Here is a 16,844-nt window from a genome sequence, read left to right as displayed (position 1 = left end):
GTACCTAGTTGTTGCACTTTCTGACTGTATAATATAGTATCTAGTGACAGTGGCGGACAGTTACCGTATATTCTCTATTATAAGCGCTGTGCTTATATTTTTTCAACCCCCCTCTACCCCGTGCTTATATTGGAGACCGTGCTTATATTTTTCAACCAATACAATCCATTCAGAGCAAGAAGAAATACATGCTAGATATCATGCATGCAGCATTGATTTCCACCAAGACCGTGCTAATAATAGAGACTGTGCTTATAATGTTTCGAAAGGTGCTCACAGTGTGCTAGTATTAGAGACTGTGCTAGTAATGGAGACATATACGGTACTCTTAATTCGTATTGTAATAATAATAATAATTTGAAACTCGGATGTTGAGCCAATAACATGTATCTAGTATGGCATTGAGTTGGCAGGAAGCGCCATGCGGGTGATTCTCACAGTGTGGCTCGCGCTCACAGACTGTGTCGGACATCGGCATCACCGGCAATACTGACTTTGCAATACAAAATAACTCCGCGTCACAAGGCATTCAAACAAATGCTTTTTTTCTTCTAACTAATCATCATGTCAATCAACACGATTGCTGTTACACAGTGTACACATACATGGATAGCCCTGAATTCGTGAATTGCACAGAAGCACATACCCGGAGAAATGACGAACATTTGCTTGACTTCCCACAGTGACCGGCCCGTGGGAAAGTCAGACTCTATTTGTGGCTACCGCTGGGAAGCCGGAGACTCAGATGAAATATCCTCTGTCATAAACAACGTGCTGGCTGCCTACTACTAGACTAATGGCAAAGATCGAGGAATGACCCGCACTGGCAAGACAACACAGCTTGCGCCTTGCTGCCGATTGTTGCCGAGTGCCCGCAGCTAGTGAACGCAATGGCGTTGTTTACGGATCACTCAGTTCGTTTCTCTGGCTGGCTGTGCGACATTCCGGTCCGGCAAAAGGCCATGCATCTGAGCTTCCTTGCGACCGCTTGCGACGAGGCGAGAAGGCCTATAAAACGTCCGATCTAACGTGAAGGGAGTTCATCACTCAGCTGACTACTTGCCATCGAATATCCAGTTCTAGCCCCGAGGTATTGCCAAAGAGTTCTTTCAAGCTTACGACAACTTCAAGTAAGTGTTAGGTGTAAGTAGATAAATTACTACCTGTAATAGTGCTCTTGTGCTTTGAGTGAACGGAGTTTGACTTTGGCCTCCTCACTGGCTATTAATTAAGGTGATTAATACAATAATGCTGACTGGTTGAAGTGATAGAAGAAGCAAGTGACCGCAAGAGGAAAGGAAAACCGAAGTGGCTCGCGTGGGTCTGTGGCTAGTGATGCTGGCTGTCCATAAACAGTTTATTAAAACATTTTTATTTGAGCAAAATAACTAAATCACCTTTGCGCTCTGCCGCTGCGATTCGCACAGCATTTAAAAGAAGTTCCTTACTAGGGAACCGTAAGAACTGTACGTATTTTACTTTAACTGAGAAAAGGCACAGTTTGCATGACCCTGTGTTTTCTTAGCCGCCATTAACAGTACCGGTATGTGTTCTGCACTGTTCGATTCTTGATTCTAGGATGAAGGCTGCGGTGGTGCTTTTGGCCTTCTTGCTGGCCGGTACGTTCATTCTGAACGCACACAGCGCAGCTGTTCCGGACGCAGAGGTGAGTCTTGTAGTTAGGGCTTTTCCAGAGGAGCATTTTTCCCAAGGCGAAATAGAGTGGGTATATCGAGGGAGGTGGGGGGGGGGGGGGGGGGGGGTAATAGAGACATTCACGTTTCTCTCCTCCCCAAGTCCTGCCTGTGGTTGTACACACTAATACTGCCCTTTCAATCAAACGAACCCCTAGCATTAGTAGCACGATAGGCATACTGCCTTTGGGTCATTCTCATAGTAGTAATAAAGAACAAGTTTGCATTTTCAACGCTACATCGTATTCAAAGGATGGTCATTTACATCTACCTGCATGTGTTCCACTGTATGTATGCAGGCGAGTCTTAGCGAGGTCTTTGGCGATGACGTCACACAGGACGCAGACGCCGACCGAGAGGATGCTCTGGAGGCCGACGATGACAATGACGATGACTTGGCATTAGATGAGGACATGGACGGATACGAGGATGAAGGCACGGATGATGATGATAGCAGCAGTAGTAGTAGTAGTAGTAGCAGTAGTGATGAAGATGAGGTGGCTGACGATGATGAGTTCGACTACGACGAGAACAACCTGGAAATGGAATCCAACGGTGCAGTGGAGGCGTTCAATATCAACGAGGAGCAGGACGAGAACGAATACTTCTCGGGCAAGCACGCAAGAAATGGCGGTCGCGGCAAAAGGCTCCGTCACTACAAATCCTATCATGGACATGGTCACGGACATGGTCACGGACACGGTCACGGTGATGTCGGATACCATACACACTACCCGAGCTATCCAAGCTACCCCGTACGCACACGAATCTTCCCTGCTGGCTCAAGTTCCAGCGGCAGCAGCAGCGGCAGCAGCAGCGGCAGCAGCAGCGGCAGCAGCAGTGGCAGCAGCAGCGGTGGCCGCCGAAACCGAAACAGGCGCAATCGCAAGTCGCGCAAGGGTCGCAAGTCTCACGGAGGTCGCAAGCATAACCGTGGTCGCAAGTACAACCGCGGTCACAAGTCGCACGGAGGTCGCAAGTATAACCGCGGTCGCAAGTTCCGACGAGGTGGTGGATCATCATCTTAATTCAGATGTTGCAAATGCATTGATTGCTGGTCTGTGTTTATCCTCTGTCATGTGCCGACACGTACAGAGGCACGTTTGTGATCAGAATCATCACATTATGAGATAATCGCAACCTCTATCCCCTCCCCAAACTACCAGAAGTTCAATTATAAAAGAGCGATGTATTTCACTTTAGAAGTTAAAAAGATGCTATGATCTATCATTTCATATTACCTCCCTCCTTCTTCCCTAGCCTTCCCCCCCCCCCCCCACACCGCCAACTCACACACACCCGCACACAGAATAGTCTGCACGATGCACGTTTTCAATTCCCCTAATCTGGCCTGCCAATTTATTGCAACAAAATTTCATGCTCGATTTCGGAGGAGTGCTGTACGTATTTGGATGCTATGGAACAACGAAACATTATCGATCCGAGGAAATTTTCTGGCGGGAGCGAGCTGCAAGTAGGCACCGCGTACCGGTGGATGATGCCGGCATAATTTTTGGCATAATTTGGTGGTTGAAATTTGGAGCATAATTTTGCATCCTTTCGGAGGTAGGAGCATAACTAGTTGCGCTCACTGAAATCCGACCCAAAGTGCAAAGCTGGCGCCCTCAACTGGCACGGCCCCTGACGCCCTGGAAGTGGCCCGAATGCGGCTGGACGTACACATGTACACGTACAATGATGTAATCGCAACTGGTCCAGGGCGCCAGCTTTGCACTTGGGGTCGGATTTCAGTGAGCATAACTATTAAATTATGTACATGATTGTGCCACAGTTCTAGGACTGTAGACATGTAATTTTGGGTGCATCAAAAGTTCGGTGCCAGGTACCTGCCAGGGTTCAGGTGGGATGTAGAATTACGGTAGGTGACAAGCTTTCCTTCACTTGCAGTGCATAACTCTAGTGCCTTTTGGGTGTAATTTAATATTTAGGTGCCTGTCTTCTCTACCAAAATCACCGAAATTAAAGTGACACCGAAAATGACATGTTATACAGTATGTAGGCTACACAATTGTGTAGGTCTACAATACACCTGATCTGTGCAGATGGCCTGGGTTCGGAGGTCGTGCAGATAGTGTTCTCTATGGAAAGCAGGGTAGACATAATGGCAATAATTATTGTATGCTCGAACTCGTCTTCTTCAAAGTTCTTTGTCACACTGATGCAGTACCTTGCAGCAGAAGATGCGAGTGAATCAGCTTTTATCAGGTATCCCGGGGCGGACGAGATAGTGACGGGCAGTCCGCAAAACTGTGTATACATGTACATTATGCATGATGTGAAGTCATGACCTCTGGATTTTAGCAGCCATGACTCGACTGTGCAGGCTATGGACATTGCTCTAATAATTAAAAAATTGAGGTATGCATGAAGTAGTTGGTGTTCGGTCATGATTGAAGGAGAGGTGGAGCTACGGGAGAGATGATCTGATAATTCGCAGGGTAAGGTTGACATCCGTTGGACCAGTATGACGATTACGAAGGCAGTTGAACATGATGATTTTCAAAGGTAACTCAAACTTATTTGGCAATGAAAACAAAAGACGTCAATTAATGAATAGAAGAAGCAATGTTTTCTCATTTCCTTGTTGATCTATAGCATGCATGGACACCTTGTTACGGGGACACTCGATGTATTTTGTTGTACTTATGGCCACTTGTAAGTACGAAAAACGCTCAATTTCCCGAACTTTGAGGCTCCATAAGTACAACAAAGTGAATATGTATCCCCGTGTGCCAAAGCATAGTACGAGGATTTTGTGGGTATAAGGCCTTGGTCACACCAAACAAGCCGTTTCCAGCTTGTGCTGAACGTGGCTTGTGCTGAATGAAGCGGTAGGTCACATCGATCCATGAAATTCGCTGATTTTTTGCGTGCTGTAGAGGTTTTGTCTTCACACTCATTTTTTGAATTCGATTTTTCTGTTGAACATGTACGTGGCAATTAGCAGAGTTTTGGTACTGTACTGGGAGAGGAGTTTCATTGCCACATTGGAACCAGGGTGCTTGTTTGAAAGATTGAGGGAGGTTTGAGCTTGTAGTGCAGCCATGGATCCTGAAACCAGACTCCGTGCCGTTGTCTGCATCTTGCTCTGCACCGATATCATGGTGCGCATGCCTCTATCGCACAATAGTCTCCCTTGTCTGACGCTGCCGAACCAAATCGTGCAGAATGGTCAAACCACAATCTTTCGTGTCGTCTTTGTGAAAATATATCGATCTCTATAATTATTATTCTATGGACGGGCACTGTGCAAACATGTAGCTTATGACCTACACAAAGTGAAAGTCAACCTCGTGAATATAGCCACGACAAGGTTGTGCGGCCGTGGCATGTGAACCTAGGTGTAGGTGTATGATGAATTTGGAGTTGCAGTTGGTCACGTTGCATGAGGAGATTGCACTTCCTTTAAGAATTATCCATCCTCTGCCTAGACGTGTGTATGTGGAGACCGGTAGAAGTTGGTAGAGGTACGGGATTTCCGGTAAGATCAAGGAGTTGCTCACAACTTCATAGAGAAGAATATATTTCACGTACATATCGTGAAAACCTACACAATCCGGTAAAACAGCGTTCATGCACTTACCTCTATCGGTAGAATGACTCTACTCTACTAAAAACGAACTCAACCTTAACCATGACCTGAATTAGGACGCGAGGATACCATAACGATCGAAAGAAGGCAAACGGACCACTCGACTGCGTGCCATCTCTTATCAAAAGTACGCGATCTTAGACACTGGAATTCGAAGAATTAGCTACACATTTTCGCTTTTCGGTCTTAGCAGGAGAATAAGGACATTGGTGTGAATGTATATGCGTCTGAGCAAATAGCAGCCCCAGAGGTTATACATGTGTCCTCTGCTCATAGAGAACTGAAGCGAATGAAGCAAGCAAAATTGTGTTCCATCCACTGGACGAAAAGCTCTCCAATACATACTGGCAATAAGAATGGACAAGAAAGCTGCTGCACAAACATTGCACTTAATACCAAGTACGGATGCACGACAATTGTCTGTACGGCTAGCTAAGCAGTATCCGAGCTCTGTAGGGGCTCAGGATACAGATCATTGCTGTTACTATGCCCATTCTTTTCTATCGTATAACGTGTATCATGCTTGTCCGTGTAATTGTGCTTGCCTGCAACAGGAGCGCTGTCCTCACTTTCATCACTGCCAGCATCTCCTTCTGGAGGTGCATGTCACGCGAGTATAGATAGTGGGAGAAAGAGAGAGAGAGAGAAATATTGGATGATAAAGCATCTAATGCTTTGCATTAGTGGAAAACACCCTTCGGCACGTGATCGGGAGACGACATACATATACTGAAGTATGTGTTTTTACTGGAAACCACGCACCCAATTGGTTAAAAAAAAGGAAGAAATGACAAAAACAACGCACTAACAATACCTTTAAAGTTAATAAATGGTGCTGGAAAGGTGTGGCGATGGGGCACTGGAAGCCAATGGTCTTGGCATCCTCGCCTACTTCACGCATCGGGAAAAAAAATGAGGGCAAGTTTATTGAAAACAGGGGCATACATGTACAGTGTACATGGCTGGTTCTGCTGGTAATCCGGTGAGTGATGATCACACTGGATCACTGGAACACTGGATCCCTGGATCCCTGGATCCCTGGATCACTGGAACACTGGATCCCTGGATCACTGGATCCCTGGATCACTGGATCCCTGGATCCCTGAATCACTGGCCTTGGGTAGTGTCCAGGGAAGATGACACCATACTTGCGTTCTGGCAAATCTTCCTGGCCAGACGCAAGCGGCACGAAGATGGAAGTGAGCAATCCTCGATCGGAGCTGGTACTCCGGGGTCGATCGCACCTTGGACGTTCGGACCTGCGCTGATTATGGACTCCAGATCCCAGTCGGCGCCGGAGCCGGAACTGGGTGTGTAAATCGGCTCGGGTGGAGTCGGTGGCGCCCATGCCAGGCCCGGGAGCGCCTGTGATGGCGTTCGCATAAAGTCGCAGGCGAAGAGGGACATGTCTCCATAGCTACCGTTGTCAGGGTTACCACCACCAAGAGCGTTTGTAGACGACATTGGGATGATTGACACCCCATTGTGAGCTTCCTTGTTGTGACTCAGCATATCAATTCCGTTCAAGCTCATCGGCGAGTCAGCAATGTATTCTGCAGTGATGGCGTCCGAAGGCCAGCTGGTAGCGGAGAGGGGAATTCCCGGATTTCCGCCCGACTCCCAAAAGGACGGAATGCGACCGGAGACGTCGCCCTCGTGCCGGGGAACGTCGTGTCCGAGTCTGAAGTCGCTGGTTCTGGAGCTGGACATAGGTACTGTGACGCTGGTCAAGCCCTGCTGGTCTCCGATGGTGTTGCTGCTGGCGGCATTGGCGGCCATGCTGCTGCTGCTGCTGCTGCTGCTTCTTCGGCTGGTGCTGTTGCTAGTCATGGCGGTGTACGCTGGCATGTGATCCGCAAAAACTGGAGGGCCTAATGTTGGTCCTGCGCATACAATGTACAATGTAAAGCAAGAGAAGGTATGTAAAGAACTACATGTATGAATACTTGTACATTTCAAGGAGATTGAAGGTTGTGGCATTCTACCAGCAATGCTCTCCAGGATCTCCTAGCGCCTGCAGAGGGATGTGGGGGGGGAAAGCGGGCGCTCAGGACATAATGCCTCTCAAACAGGTCAGAAGTGCTCGGGGACAGCGGAGGAAGAGGGAGGCGGGAGGGGGCTCAGGACCACTACACACACAATGGTTTCTTCGGGCTTTCCCGAAAAAAAAAGGAGTAAATTATAATGTCCGTTCCGGAAGGGAACTCACGACGGCCGCTAACACCCGGTAAACCCTAAAGCACAAGGGGTACATGGATGCAGCTAATCGGATTTCTCGGCACTTCTGCCAGTAGTTGTGAGACTTATCCACTCAGCCCCACCGTTAGGCGCTGCATCTGCCGCTAGGATTTACCGTGCTTTCCATTTTTTTTGTCCACAAAATCGTGAGTCACCATGCCCGCCGGGTAGAGGTTTCTGAGATTTAACCTGCAATGTGTTACTATGGTGAGTTCACCATAGGCACTTGCCAGTTCCGTTACTACTAGTGTGTGTTTTTCACAATACGGTCAGTTCAACGAATAGGGAATACGCCTTGGCTGGTACTGGTCGAAAAATTGGCACATTTTACTCGAAATGCAGTGAAATTCAGAAAACCCCATGTACATGGATGGCAGAATACTGAAAAACCGTGTTGGCATCGACTCTCTGCCGGAAGTTACATGTAAGTGGCGAAAAGAATAACACTGAGTTATTTACGGATGTCAAGGATGATGGCACCGGAATCTATTATGAACTTTCTGGCAAGTGACATCGATCAGCCAAATCTACAATCAAATAAGTCATGGTCTTAGCGACAAGTTATTGGATTAGCCTGATGGTGTGCATGTGACACGCAACGCATCACCCATGAATACTGGGCATCATCATTATGTACAATGTACAATAGTAAAATTTCGCTCCTGCTCTTGTAGCAGATGAGCGCTCTCGTGTGGGATAGTGCCTTTGCTGCTTGCGTTATGCAGAACTCACTGACTTGTCAGTTTGAGCACTCTGGCAAGGTACGTTCGGGCCGGGTTTAAATCTGGCTTTGGAAAATTTATTTTTCATTGCTATGCCCGTTTGGCCTTGCGAAGTAAAATAAAAATCAACAACAACAGCATATCAGGTTCGGCCTCATTATCTCTGTGCTGCGCTGATGAATCCGCAAAGGACGAAACAGTTCTGTCTGCAGGTTGTGTACATTTCAAACTTTATAGATTAAAAAAAAAAGTAAAAAGTAAATTATCGTGTCCGTTCCCGAAGGGAACTAACGACGGCCGCTAACACCCGATAAATCCTAGAGGCAGATGCAGCGCCTAACGGTGGGGGTGAGTGGATAAGTCTCACAACCACTGGCACAAGTGCCGAAAACGACCCCATTAGCTGCATCCAACATTAAGTCTATTTTAAAGTGTTCCTGAACTCAAAACTTTGATGTTGAACGGTCACTGCTTGGATGACGACTACGCCATAGCTTAGTAGTAGAGTATCACTGGCTGCAGGCGAGGGTCCCTGGTTCAAACGATTGAATACAATCTCGGAGTTGCACTCACAGAGGATAATACCATTGGTCTCTGTTGTTTTGCTGGTGTGCAGCACGCTGTGTCCTACCTGACGCTTGGTCTAAGAGCAACACTTGCAGTCGCAGCAGGGACCCAAACCATACTGTACATGTATCTACTTCAGTACATACTGGTCGTGTTCACCAAACACTCCAACAACTAATGGCATGCACTAAAATCGAAGTGTCCGTACTACTAGTATTCAAGTAGAAGGTGCTCTTCAAAACGTGGCTTGTAACAAGCACAGATGAAGTATCCACTTGACGTCTATATCCACGGTGTAGTGCAGGTAGGAACGCTGTGACCTGCTGCCAAAACACTCAAAACATGTTGGGAATGGCAGCAGAGTGACTGTGAGTGACAATACAGGTGACACCGAACGTGAATGAGGTACATGTACTGTGCCTATTTCAACGCAGTGTAACATTGCCGCTGGCCACGCAACGTAGTTTTTATTTTTATTTTGCAAAACCAATTCGGTGGAGCGACATAGTACATGACTAATTCGTTTTAAAGCTGCAGTGGAATCATGTTCCTTGCCAAGTTCCATCCGAACAAATCCAATACTAAAGTTGCTTGATGGTACGCGGCGGGGAGTACAAATGAGTCGCAATCGAGCCAACTCCCAGCTGTGCTATCTTGAATGCGTCACACGCTATGCTACCTGATGTACCATCCCGCCAAGTCTGATACCACCAGCAGCTATGCATGGATCAGGCGTCATACGTGAAAATGATGAGGGTGGTGGTGGTGGTTGAGGTGGAGGTGGTGGTGGAGGTGGTAGTGATGGTGAGAAGGAGATTTCTGTGCTACCTTGGAGATTTGCGGTATACGGGCAGGTGTGTATTTCCAGCCACTTGCCCAGTCATGTCTTCAGTGAAGGGCGTGAAAAAAACATGAGCAATACGACTCTTCATCAATGTAAATTTTACATATTGTTGCTCATAACTCTCTCTCTCTCTCTTTCTCTCTCTCTCTCTCTCTCTCTCTCTCTCTCTCTCTCTCTCTCTCTCTCTCTCTCTCTCTCTCTCTCTCTCTCTCTCTCTCTCTCTCTCTCTCTCTCTCACACACACACACACACACACACACACACACACACACACACACACACACACACACACACACACACACACACACACACACACACACACACACACACACAATGTAGTGAATGAAGTTCATCCTGTACGCCCAATAAGTCATTCATTATTACTTTGACAGATCATGATGATTCTAGCACACATAGATGCTAGTCTGGGACAATTCGTCTTGGCTAGGCATCGCTGCTCAGTGAACAGGTTGAGTGACCAGTACATTCTTGCAAGTGCTGCTTCACATGACAGTAATGCCAATGATGACTCATTTACTGCTGCTGCAGCGAACTATTGTCATCTGGCTGTGGACGTCTGTCACCATTTCTGTCTCATCCGTCATCGTTCTGGCCATTTCCCTCTAGTACGAACTTATTCTCTAACTGCAATCCGGTAACTATTCTAGCTCCAAAATCATTGAATGGTTTCGCCGTGCCGTGGCTCTTTCTGAAGGCTCCCCACATCTGATCCCAGTCGAATTTGCTACCCCAGCACAAAGCTTGAGGTCCCAATGGCCCAGTTGCGAATGCGTCAGTGTATAGTCTTGTACAGTATTTGTGTCCGTCCAGCAACATTCGCACTCTTTCCCGTTCCTCTTTTCTTTTCATTCCTCTCCGCTGTTTCCTATTTCCCCCTGTTCTCTCTATCTTCAGTGCGCGGGCTTGGCAATAAAGCCGAGACGGGTCTGTCTGCTGAGCGTGCTTGCATCCTACTGGCACAGCCACCATGGCTCATGGTGGGCCCCTACCATTACCTTTGTTTAGTTTTATGTCACTGCTCCTTCCTGTTTCCTGTCAAATTCTTCCTTGGTAGGGTTGTGTTCAATGTAAAAAACATCCCGGGGAGGGGGGGCGGGATGATGAATGTTAACAAGTTTGTACTTCATCATGTCGGACTTCACCTTGCACAGTTGTAGCTTATTATCATGTACAATCAAGGACATGAAATGTTACAGGGATTTCAGGCGAGAGGAATTTTCCAGTGTAATCTCGAGATCATGAATAGAGGAGGTGTCTGGCCCCAACATATCATTATTTGACAAGACTCAACAAACTTGGAAATCGGCATTCTGACGCAGAGTAAAATAGCAAACTAATAGATGGAACGTCAGTTGACCAGTTCCTCCTTGTACATAACCTCTAGATGGTGCAGTAAATGCTCTTCACGGAACGAACTGGGAGTGGTGAAGATTTTTTTAATGTATTAGTTTTCATCGATTCTCCACAGGCCTAAGCCTAAATCCAGGGAGTCTCCGAGTTACGGTCACTCTCTGACGCGTCTGTGACAACTTTATACAGGTGTCTAGAGTTGCCTGTGGCAAGCTATCAAATTCTGACCTGGAATGTCGTGAAGCTTCCCTCCTACAAACTAAAAGTAACGTGAATAGTATCGGATATTATCAAGATGGCGACGTGATGCGGGTAAACTTCAGGCCGTGGAATATTCCGACTCCGTATCACATCAGTCAGTGTTGCACTCATGTTCTGACTCACCAGTATCCTGGCATACTTGTAAGTGTAGGACAAACAAGGCATGTTAACTATGAGTCCTCTCTCTTTTTTTAAAATGCATTTGAAAGCTGAGTTTCCCGGATAAAGCGATGCACAGTGTGTAATTGACTTATTGAAAAACCCATAGCTCTGTGAAAGATAAAGATTTCGGACCTAGGTTTTAACAGAGTGATGCGCTGGGACACAGCAATGTCATGGTATAGATAACTAAAAAAATGCTCAAAAGTCCATAAGCCCCCTTTTGGACCTAGAGGCTCAATTAATTAACAACAAAGTTGGTAATTTTAAAGTCACGTGTTTTGGGGAATTATCAGACAACATCGCTGACCCTCAGAGACATAACAGCACAGGAAAGGGATGTTGTGTTTCGTTGTAATCAGCGCTCCACAAGCAACAGGCCAGGCAAAGGGCAATAATCTAGAGATCACGCACTACAGCACTACTATTGTAGACTACCCTGTTTCGGAATACATGTACAGTAAACCCTGTGACTAACGACCACCCCTAGAGGCCAGCGAAAGCGGTCTTTAATGGCAGGTGGTCCTTAGTTAGAGGTTTGCACCGCCCAACCATGTATGAATGTGAGACCGTCCGTGAATGGCGAAATGGTCTTTAGAACCAGGCTGGCCGCTAGTCACGGTGGTCTTTAGTTACAGGTTTTCTGCATGGCAGTGTATACCAAGACATGTACATGTACATGTATATGCACGTCATGCATACATGCAAGTCTATTGCTATGCTTTTTGTAGAACAGATGTGTAGCATAATAAACTGCCCAATTGATTTGCGCTCTATAAACTACCATTGCTTTATGATTCCATGGCACGGAATGCATGTGACTACAGCTATCCTACAAGTACAGAGAGAGGGAGGGGGGGGGGGGGATACTGTGATGGGAATAATGTTCCTGATCTCTTCTCGAGTGCATGTTGTCTTGCATTTTAATCCATTGTGTTAATTGTTACCCCTAGAAGAGGCTTGGAATCTGCTTTGCTAGCAGTAACGGACGATGCATTAAACACTGCCCTGTACAGCCATGCACTACAAAACCATAGTATTCCCGATTTCATCTAGACATCATGCACGTGACGACCAGACGATTTACAGCACAGCTGCATGTGCGGGCACAATAATCATGCAATAATCTAGAACATCAGTCCTAGCTCGATATTACGAACTAGAATTATACTGACCAGCACAGAAACGCAGCGGACGAATAATACATGAGAGGAATTAACAGCACAGATAATAATTATTCGCTTACATCACTTGTAAACACTTCCATTCAATTATAATGCATGAATCATTCTTAAAATTAAGCTAGCCCCTTTTAATAGTCCTTTTATTTAATGAAAAAGTTTTATTGATACTACAAGTACACATAACTAAGGACTTAGCACCTACCACAATATGCAGCATCAGCAGGTGAAACTCCCAATCTCCCCTGCGAGACCTCCAACAGCTCAGCTAGAGAACTGGTAGTGGTTTGGACGATCGCGTCTGCTGCTGCTGGCTCATCTGCCATGGCCCCTGCGCGCACGTCATGTTCAAGTGGCTGCCATGAATACATTCCAGCCGCGTGCACTGTATTGTCACTGCCTGACTCAGACTGGAGTGTTGGTAGGATCTCAGATGACAGTCGCTGCTGCCTTGGGCACGTGCTCCGAGAACGCGATTTACGGCCAGGCGGAGGTCGAGGCTCTGTTCTCAGGCTGGTCACGGTCCCAGCATCAGGGTGGCTATTCGATTTGTGGCGGCTGGCATCTTTGCGACTCAGAGATGGATGCTTGCGTTCCCGTCTACGTCTCGACCTGGAGTGTAGCTCTCTCTTCTTGGCAAACGAGTAGAGTTCCTGCAATTTGACTGGGTCGCTCAGCACGAGACCCAGAAACCTTTGTGACACGTTCGCATGGCCAAGCCCTCGCCCAGTGGTGACAGTAGTAATGTGTTGATGGACATCAGCCGATGTGTTCTCTGCTAGTGGCACATTCCCGTCAAAATCAGTACTCATTCGTGCGAGTGATGGAAGCTGAGTTTGCATGATTGTTCTTTTATCACGTCAGCCACAAATGCCAGTAATGGAGGATTCTTCTCAAAGAAATGAGAATGCCTTGAATGACGCACCTTTCGTGTTGCTTTCCCCCACCGAACGAGACTTGATGTTGGGAGTGGAGTTTGGCAATATCAGCGAAATAATTCACCAATATTGTGTGGTAGAGCGTTCTCACAGTCACGGTTGGATTAATCTGTCACCGGGAGTTACAATTTCACTCAGTACTCACTTTACAGAGGTATCTATCCCCTGCAGCACGTTTCCTGTCCGGAATGGGTAGATCTGGGCCAAAGTTCGGAGAGGTTGAAGCGAAGCAGCCTGGACAAGGGTAGCTCGCGACGTATCGACATTCGTTTAGACAAGGCAGTCGGACTTCGGCTATGGAAATGCTCCGTACCTGTCATGGAGGTAGCTGATGATGGTGAGATCACCGGTACTAAGCACTCTCTACTTGAAAGCAAACACAACGGACGCGAGCCGTCGTTTTGGAAAACAATCTCCAACTGCTGTGTCTACTCTTCTGGCAAAGCGATCACTTCTGGCCTTGTCTTTGAGCAGAGGAGAGTGCGTCACCTTGAACAGGAGAAACTGCTGGTACAAATATATTCCGAGCACATGTACATAATGTAATTGCCGTGCCTTGGATCAAAGTACCACGTGCAGGCATCTTTGTATGAACAGTTGGCACGTGCGCATTGCGGAGAATTGCCTCTCAAGACTCAAGCTACTGAAAATAGACCCAAGCTCTCTTTTTTTGTCTCCCAACGGATTGCCTCCTACATTGTACATACATGTACTAGTAAGAAGTGGACGGAGTGAGCTTGACCCGGCTGTACACCATATGCGTGGCACAGCTAGACAAGGCACGTGAACGCGGAATTACGGCCAATTCATGATACATGTAATAGTACCTCATACAAGGCTGGCCCCATGCCCAGTACAGTGTGACAACATGCAAGTGTCAGTTTTGCTCTACTCCAGAGTGCCACTGGCCGGACTTGGAAACATCTGATAGCGCCTCCAGCCCATAACGTTCCTCTCGCACACCCCACTGCAAGAATGCGCAAGCGAAGGAGATGCAGCTCGGGAGTCGTGTGAACGACTTTTCAATCTGCATTGTTGCGCTACACGGCATACATGTACATGTACGTGGAGACATAGCCAGCGCAAATTGTATTACTGATGTATTGTACGAAAGGCGGAAAGAATGGTTAGTCAGGTGTTATGACATCATCGTCTAATTGCCAGAACAAGGCAAGTAGTTATTAAATTTAGTTGAGTGACTTGTGTTTCCTTCGGCTTGGAGAAAACTACGCATACCGTCACATTCTGCTGTCATATCAGATAGGAGCGTCACACGCTTACATGTACATGTACATGTAAGTACATGAACATGAACCTCACTTGGAAAACTATTACATGTATTATGTACTTGTACATGGCACATGTGACATAATGTTTTCTCCATTGACATCGTTTTACTGACACACTTCTATCCGTCATGGAAGATTCTAGACTGCAGAGAATCGACTGGCGAGAGAGGCATAATTATTCGGAAATTAGTTCCATCTTCGGATAATCATTACTAGGACATGAGCAAAGTTCATTTTGTCGGGAGAAATGGACCTTGCCAAGAATGTGTCAGTCGGGCGTCGAGTTGTCACGATCTTGCGACGCGCAGCACTGCGTGACCTGTCGATCATTTTCCAGTACTGGCTAGTTGTTGTCTTCTCTACCTTGTCTTGTTGACAGACAACGTCTGAAACAGATGGAAGGGTGGGGGGGGGGGGGGGGGAGAGAGGTTTAACCGTACCCACTGCGCACAGACTAAAGAAATACTAGCCCATCATTATACGCTGCATGTTCTGTGAAAATATAGTCAGCAATGATGGTTTTCTGCTCTACAACGGCCGGTGTCTAGCATACATGTACATGATTGTACACTTACATGTCCTTAGTTGTCTGATGATTGCTTTGGACATGAAACTCAGCGTTACAACCAACCTGAACGTCCTCCGCTGAGTCCGCTATGTACATGTACATGTGTCTGTACATGTCCCGGTACATGTACTCGTACATGTACCGTATTCTGGATCTACATGTACATGCACATTATACTACGACATTCAAACACTAAGACTGAAGGGGTTTTAATGTCCAACAGGCGCCCCAGACGTAGTGTATTTCCATAGCTTGTTGTTTGAACGACGCACTTCACTCTAGAAATTCACAGCCAGTATCGTACTCCGGGTACAAACAATTTCGGCCAAAAGCAAGAAGATGACCGCGTGGTTGAGGCGTATGAATTTGTTTGCCCCCTCCCCTCTCCCACACATACACACAGAAACAAGTCATAGAGTATTAGAAACAAGTCATAGAGTATTTAGACTTGTTTGGTCAGGGGGGGGGGGGGGGATTGGAAAATGTAGGATAATGTAGGCTCTTACCAAATTGGAACTGACTTCTAGCTTGCACGCTAGCTAGCTACACGTTTACCAGCGCTGCGCTACGAGCCGTTTCGTTTTCTGCCAAGGAGCGTGTCCTATTCGCGAATGACAAGAGTTGTCAATGGATGTTTGCTTGACATGCGACCAGTCGTGTGAGGAGTTTGACATGCTATGACAATCAGACTATGGAGTTGTCGTCGTCGGAGTTCGGAGATCAAATTACAAGGTCATCGAGAGTTGCAAGCTCAGAGAACGCTCCGGGGATCATGTCACTCAATGGTATGAAGAAAGCAAAGTCTGGGGGTCATCCGGAAGGCAGGAGCGCTGTGCTGTAGTTCCAATTCCAGGAATTCGACGCAATGGCCAATGATGCCTTATTAGAGCTGCACTGTAGTTCAAGTCATATACATGTACACGATCATGCCTATACTAATCTGATGGCTGCTGTAGTTGTGGTAGCCAAGATCATGGTGCCATCTCGCTGTCAAAGAGTTTAAGGCTGTGTTTCTTTTTCACTAAACAATACCTTTGATTCCAGTTCCAGTTGGACTGTAACTTCAGACTGTCCCTACAGTTAATCCCAGGACACGATCCGCCGGCACATTGTATGTTGCCCACGTCGGAAAAGCCCCGAAATAAAGAACCAAACAGTCTTCTCCCAACGGCTCTCAAAACTCCCCAGAGCTCACATCAAATTTGGCATTCTCGTTGACATTCGCTGTGCGATAATGATGTGACTGGCTGGTGAGTGTAGTAATCATCCGCTCCGTGGCGACTGAACAGGTCGTGGCTAATGTCTCCGCCAGAAGATCCCGAACCTCGTTACTTCCGAGGGTGGGAAATCCTCCACGAATACAACAAAACTGGTGCTCCGCAGAAACCTCTTGTCCGTA

The 16,844-nt window shown here is 46.9% G+C and overlaps 2 protein-coding genes across 2 annotated transcripts; one reads left to right on the top strand and one right to left on the bottom strand.

Moving 5' to 3' along the window:
* The first annotated feature begins 1,034 nt into the window (after positions 1 to 1,034).
* LOC135828381 (aspartate and glycine-rich protein-like) lies at positions 1,035 to 3,130 on the top strand. The gene is made up of 3 exons (XM_065340831.1): positions 1,035 to 1,130; positions 1,579 to 1,666; positions 1,994 to 3,130. The coding sequence occupies exons 2-3, from the start codon at positions 1,580 to 1,582 to the stop codon at positions 2,720 to 2,722; spliced, it is 816 nt and encodes a 271-aa protein (XP_065196903.1). The 5' UTR covers positions 1,035 to 1,130; position 1,579; the 3' UTR covers positions 2,723 to 3,130.
* Positions 3,131 to 5,457: 2,327 nt separating this feature from the next.
* Positions 5,458 to 14,363, bottom strand: LOC135828383 (uncharacterized). The gene is made up of 2 exons (XM_065340833.1): positions 12,856 to 14,363; positions 5,458 to 7,190 (listed from the first exon to the last, which is right to left on the bottom strand). Exons 1-2 carry the CDS (start codon positions 13,490 to 13,492, stop codon positions 6,415 to 6,417), a joined length of 1,413 nt encoding a protein of 470 aa, XP_065196905.1. The 5' UTR covers positions 13,493 to 14,363; the 3' UTR covers positions 5,458 to 6,414.
* Positions 14,364 to 16,844: the final 2,481 nt, after the last annotated feature.

This window comes from Sycon ciliatum, chromosome 12 (assembly GCF_964019385.1).
Source record: "Sycon ciliatum chromosome 12, ocSycCili1.1, whole genome shotgun sequence".
Classification (NCBI taxonomy): domain Eukaryota; kingdom Metazoa; phylum Porifera; class Calcarea; order Leucosolenida; family Sycettidae; genus Sycon; species Sycon ciliatum.
The sequence above is the reverse complement of the archived record's forward strand: the minus strand, read 5'-3'. Positions and strand labels throughout refer to the sequence as shown.

What these genes read in the sequence shown, in the direction of transcription:
- LOC135828381 (XM_065340831.1), top strand. Translation starts at nt 1,580, where the DNA reads ATGAAGGCTGCGGTGGTGCTTTTGGCCTTCTTGCTGGCCGGTACGTTC. An exon ending in CAGCTGTTCCGGACGCAGAG is followed by an intron (nt 1,667 to 1,993) that starts GTGAGTCTTGTA and finishes GTATGTATGCAG; the next exon opens with GCGAGTCTTAGCGAGGTCTT.
- LOC135828383 (XM_065340833.1), bottom strand. Translation starts at nt 13,492, where the DNA reads ATGCAAACTCAGCTTCCATCACTCGCACGAATGAGTACTGATTTTGAC. An exon ending in TGCTGATGCTGCATATTGTG is followed by an intron (nt 7,191 to 12,855) that starts GTAGGTGCTAAG and finishes TTGTATGCGCAG; the next exon opens with GACCAACATTAGGCCCTCCA.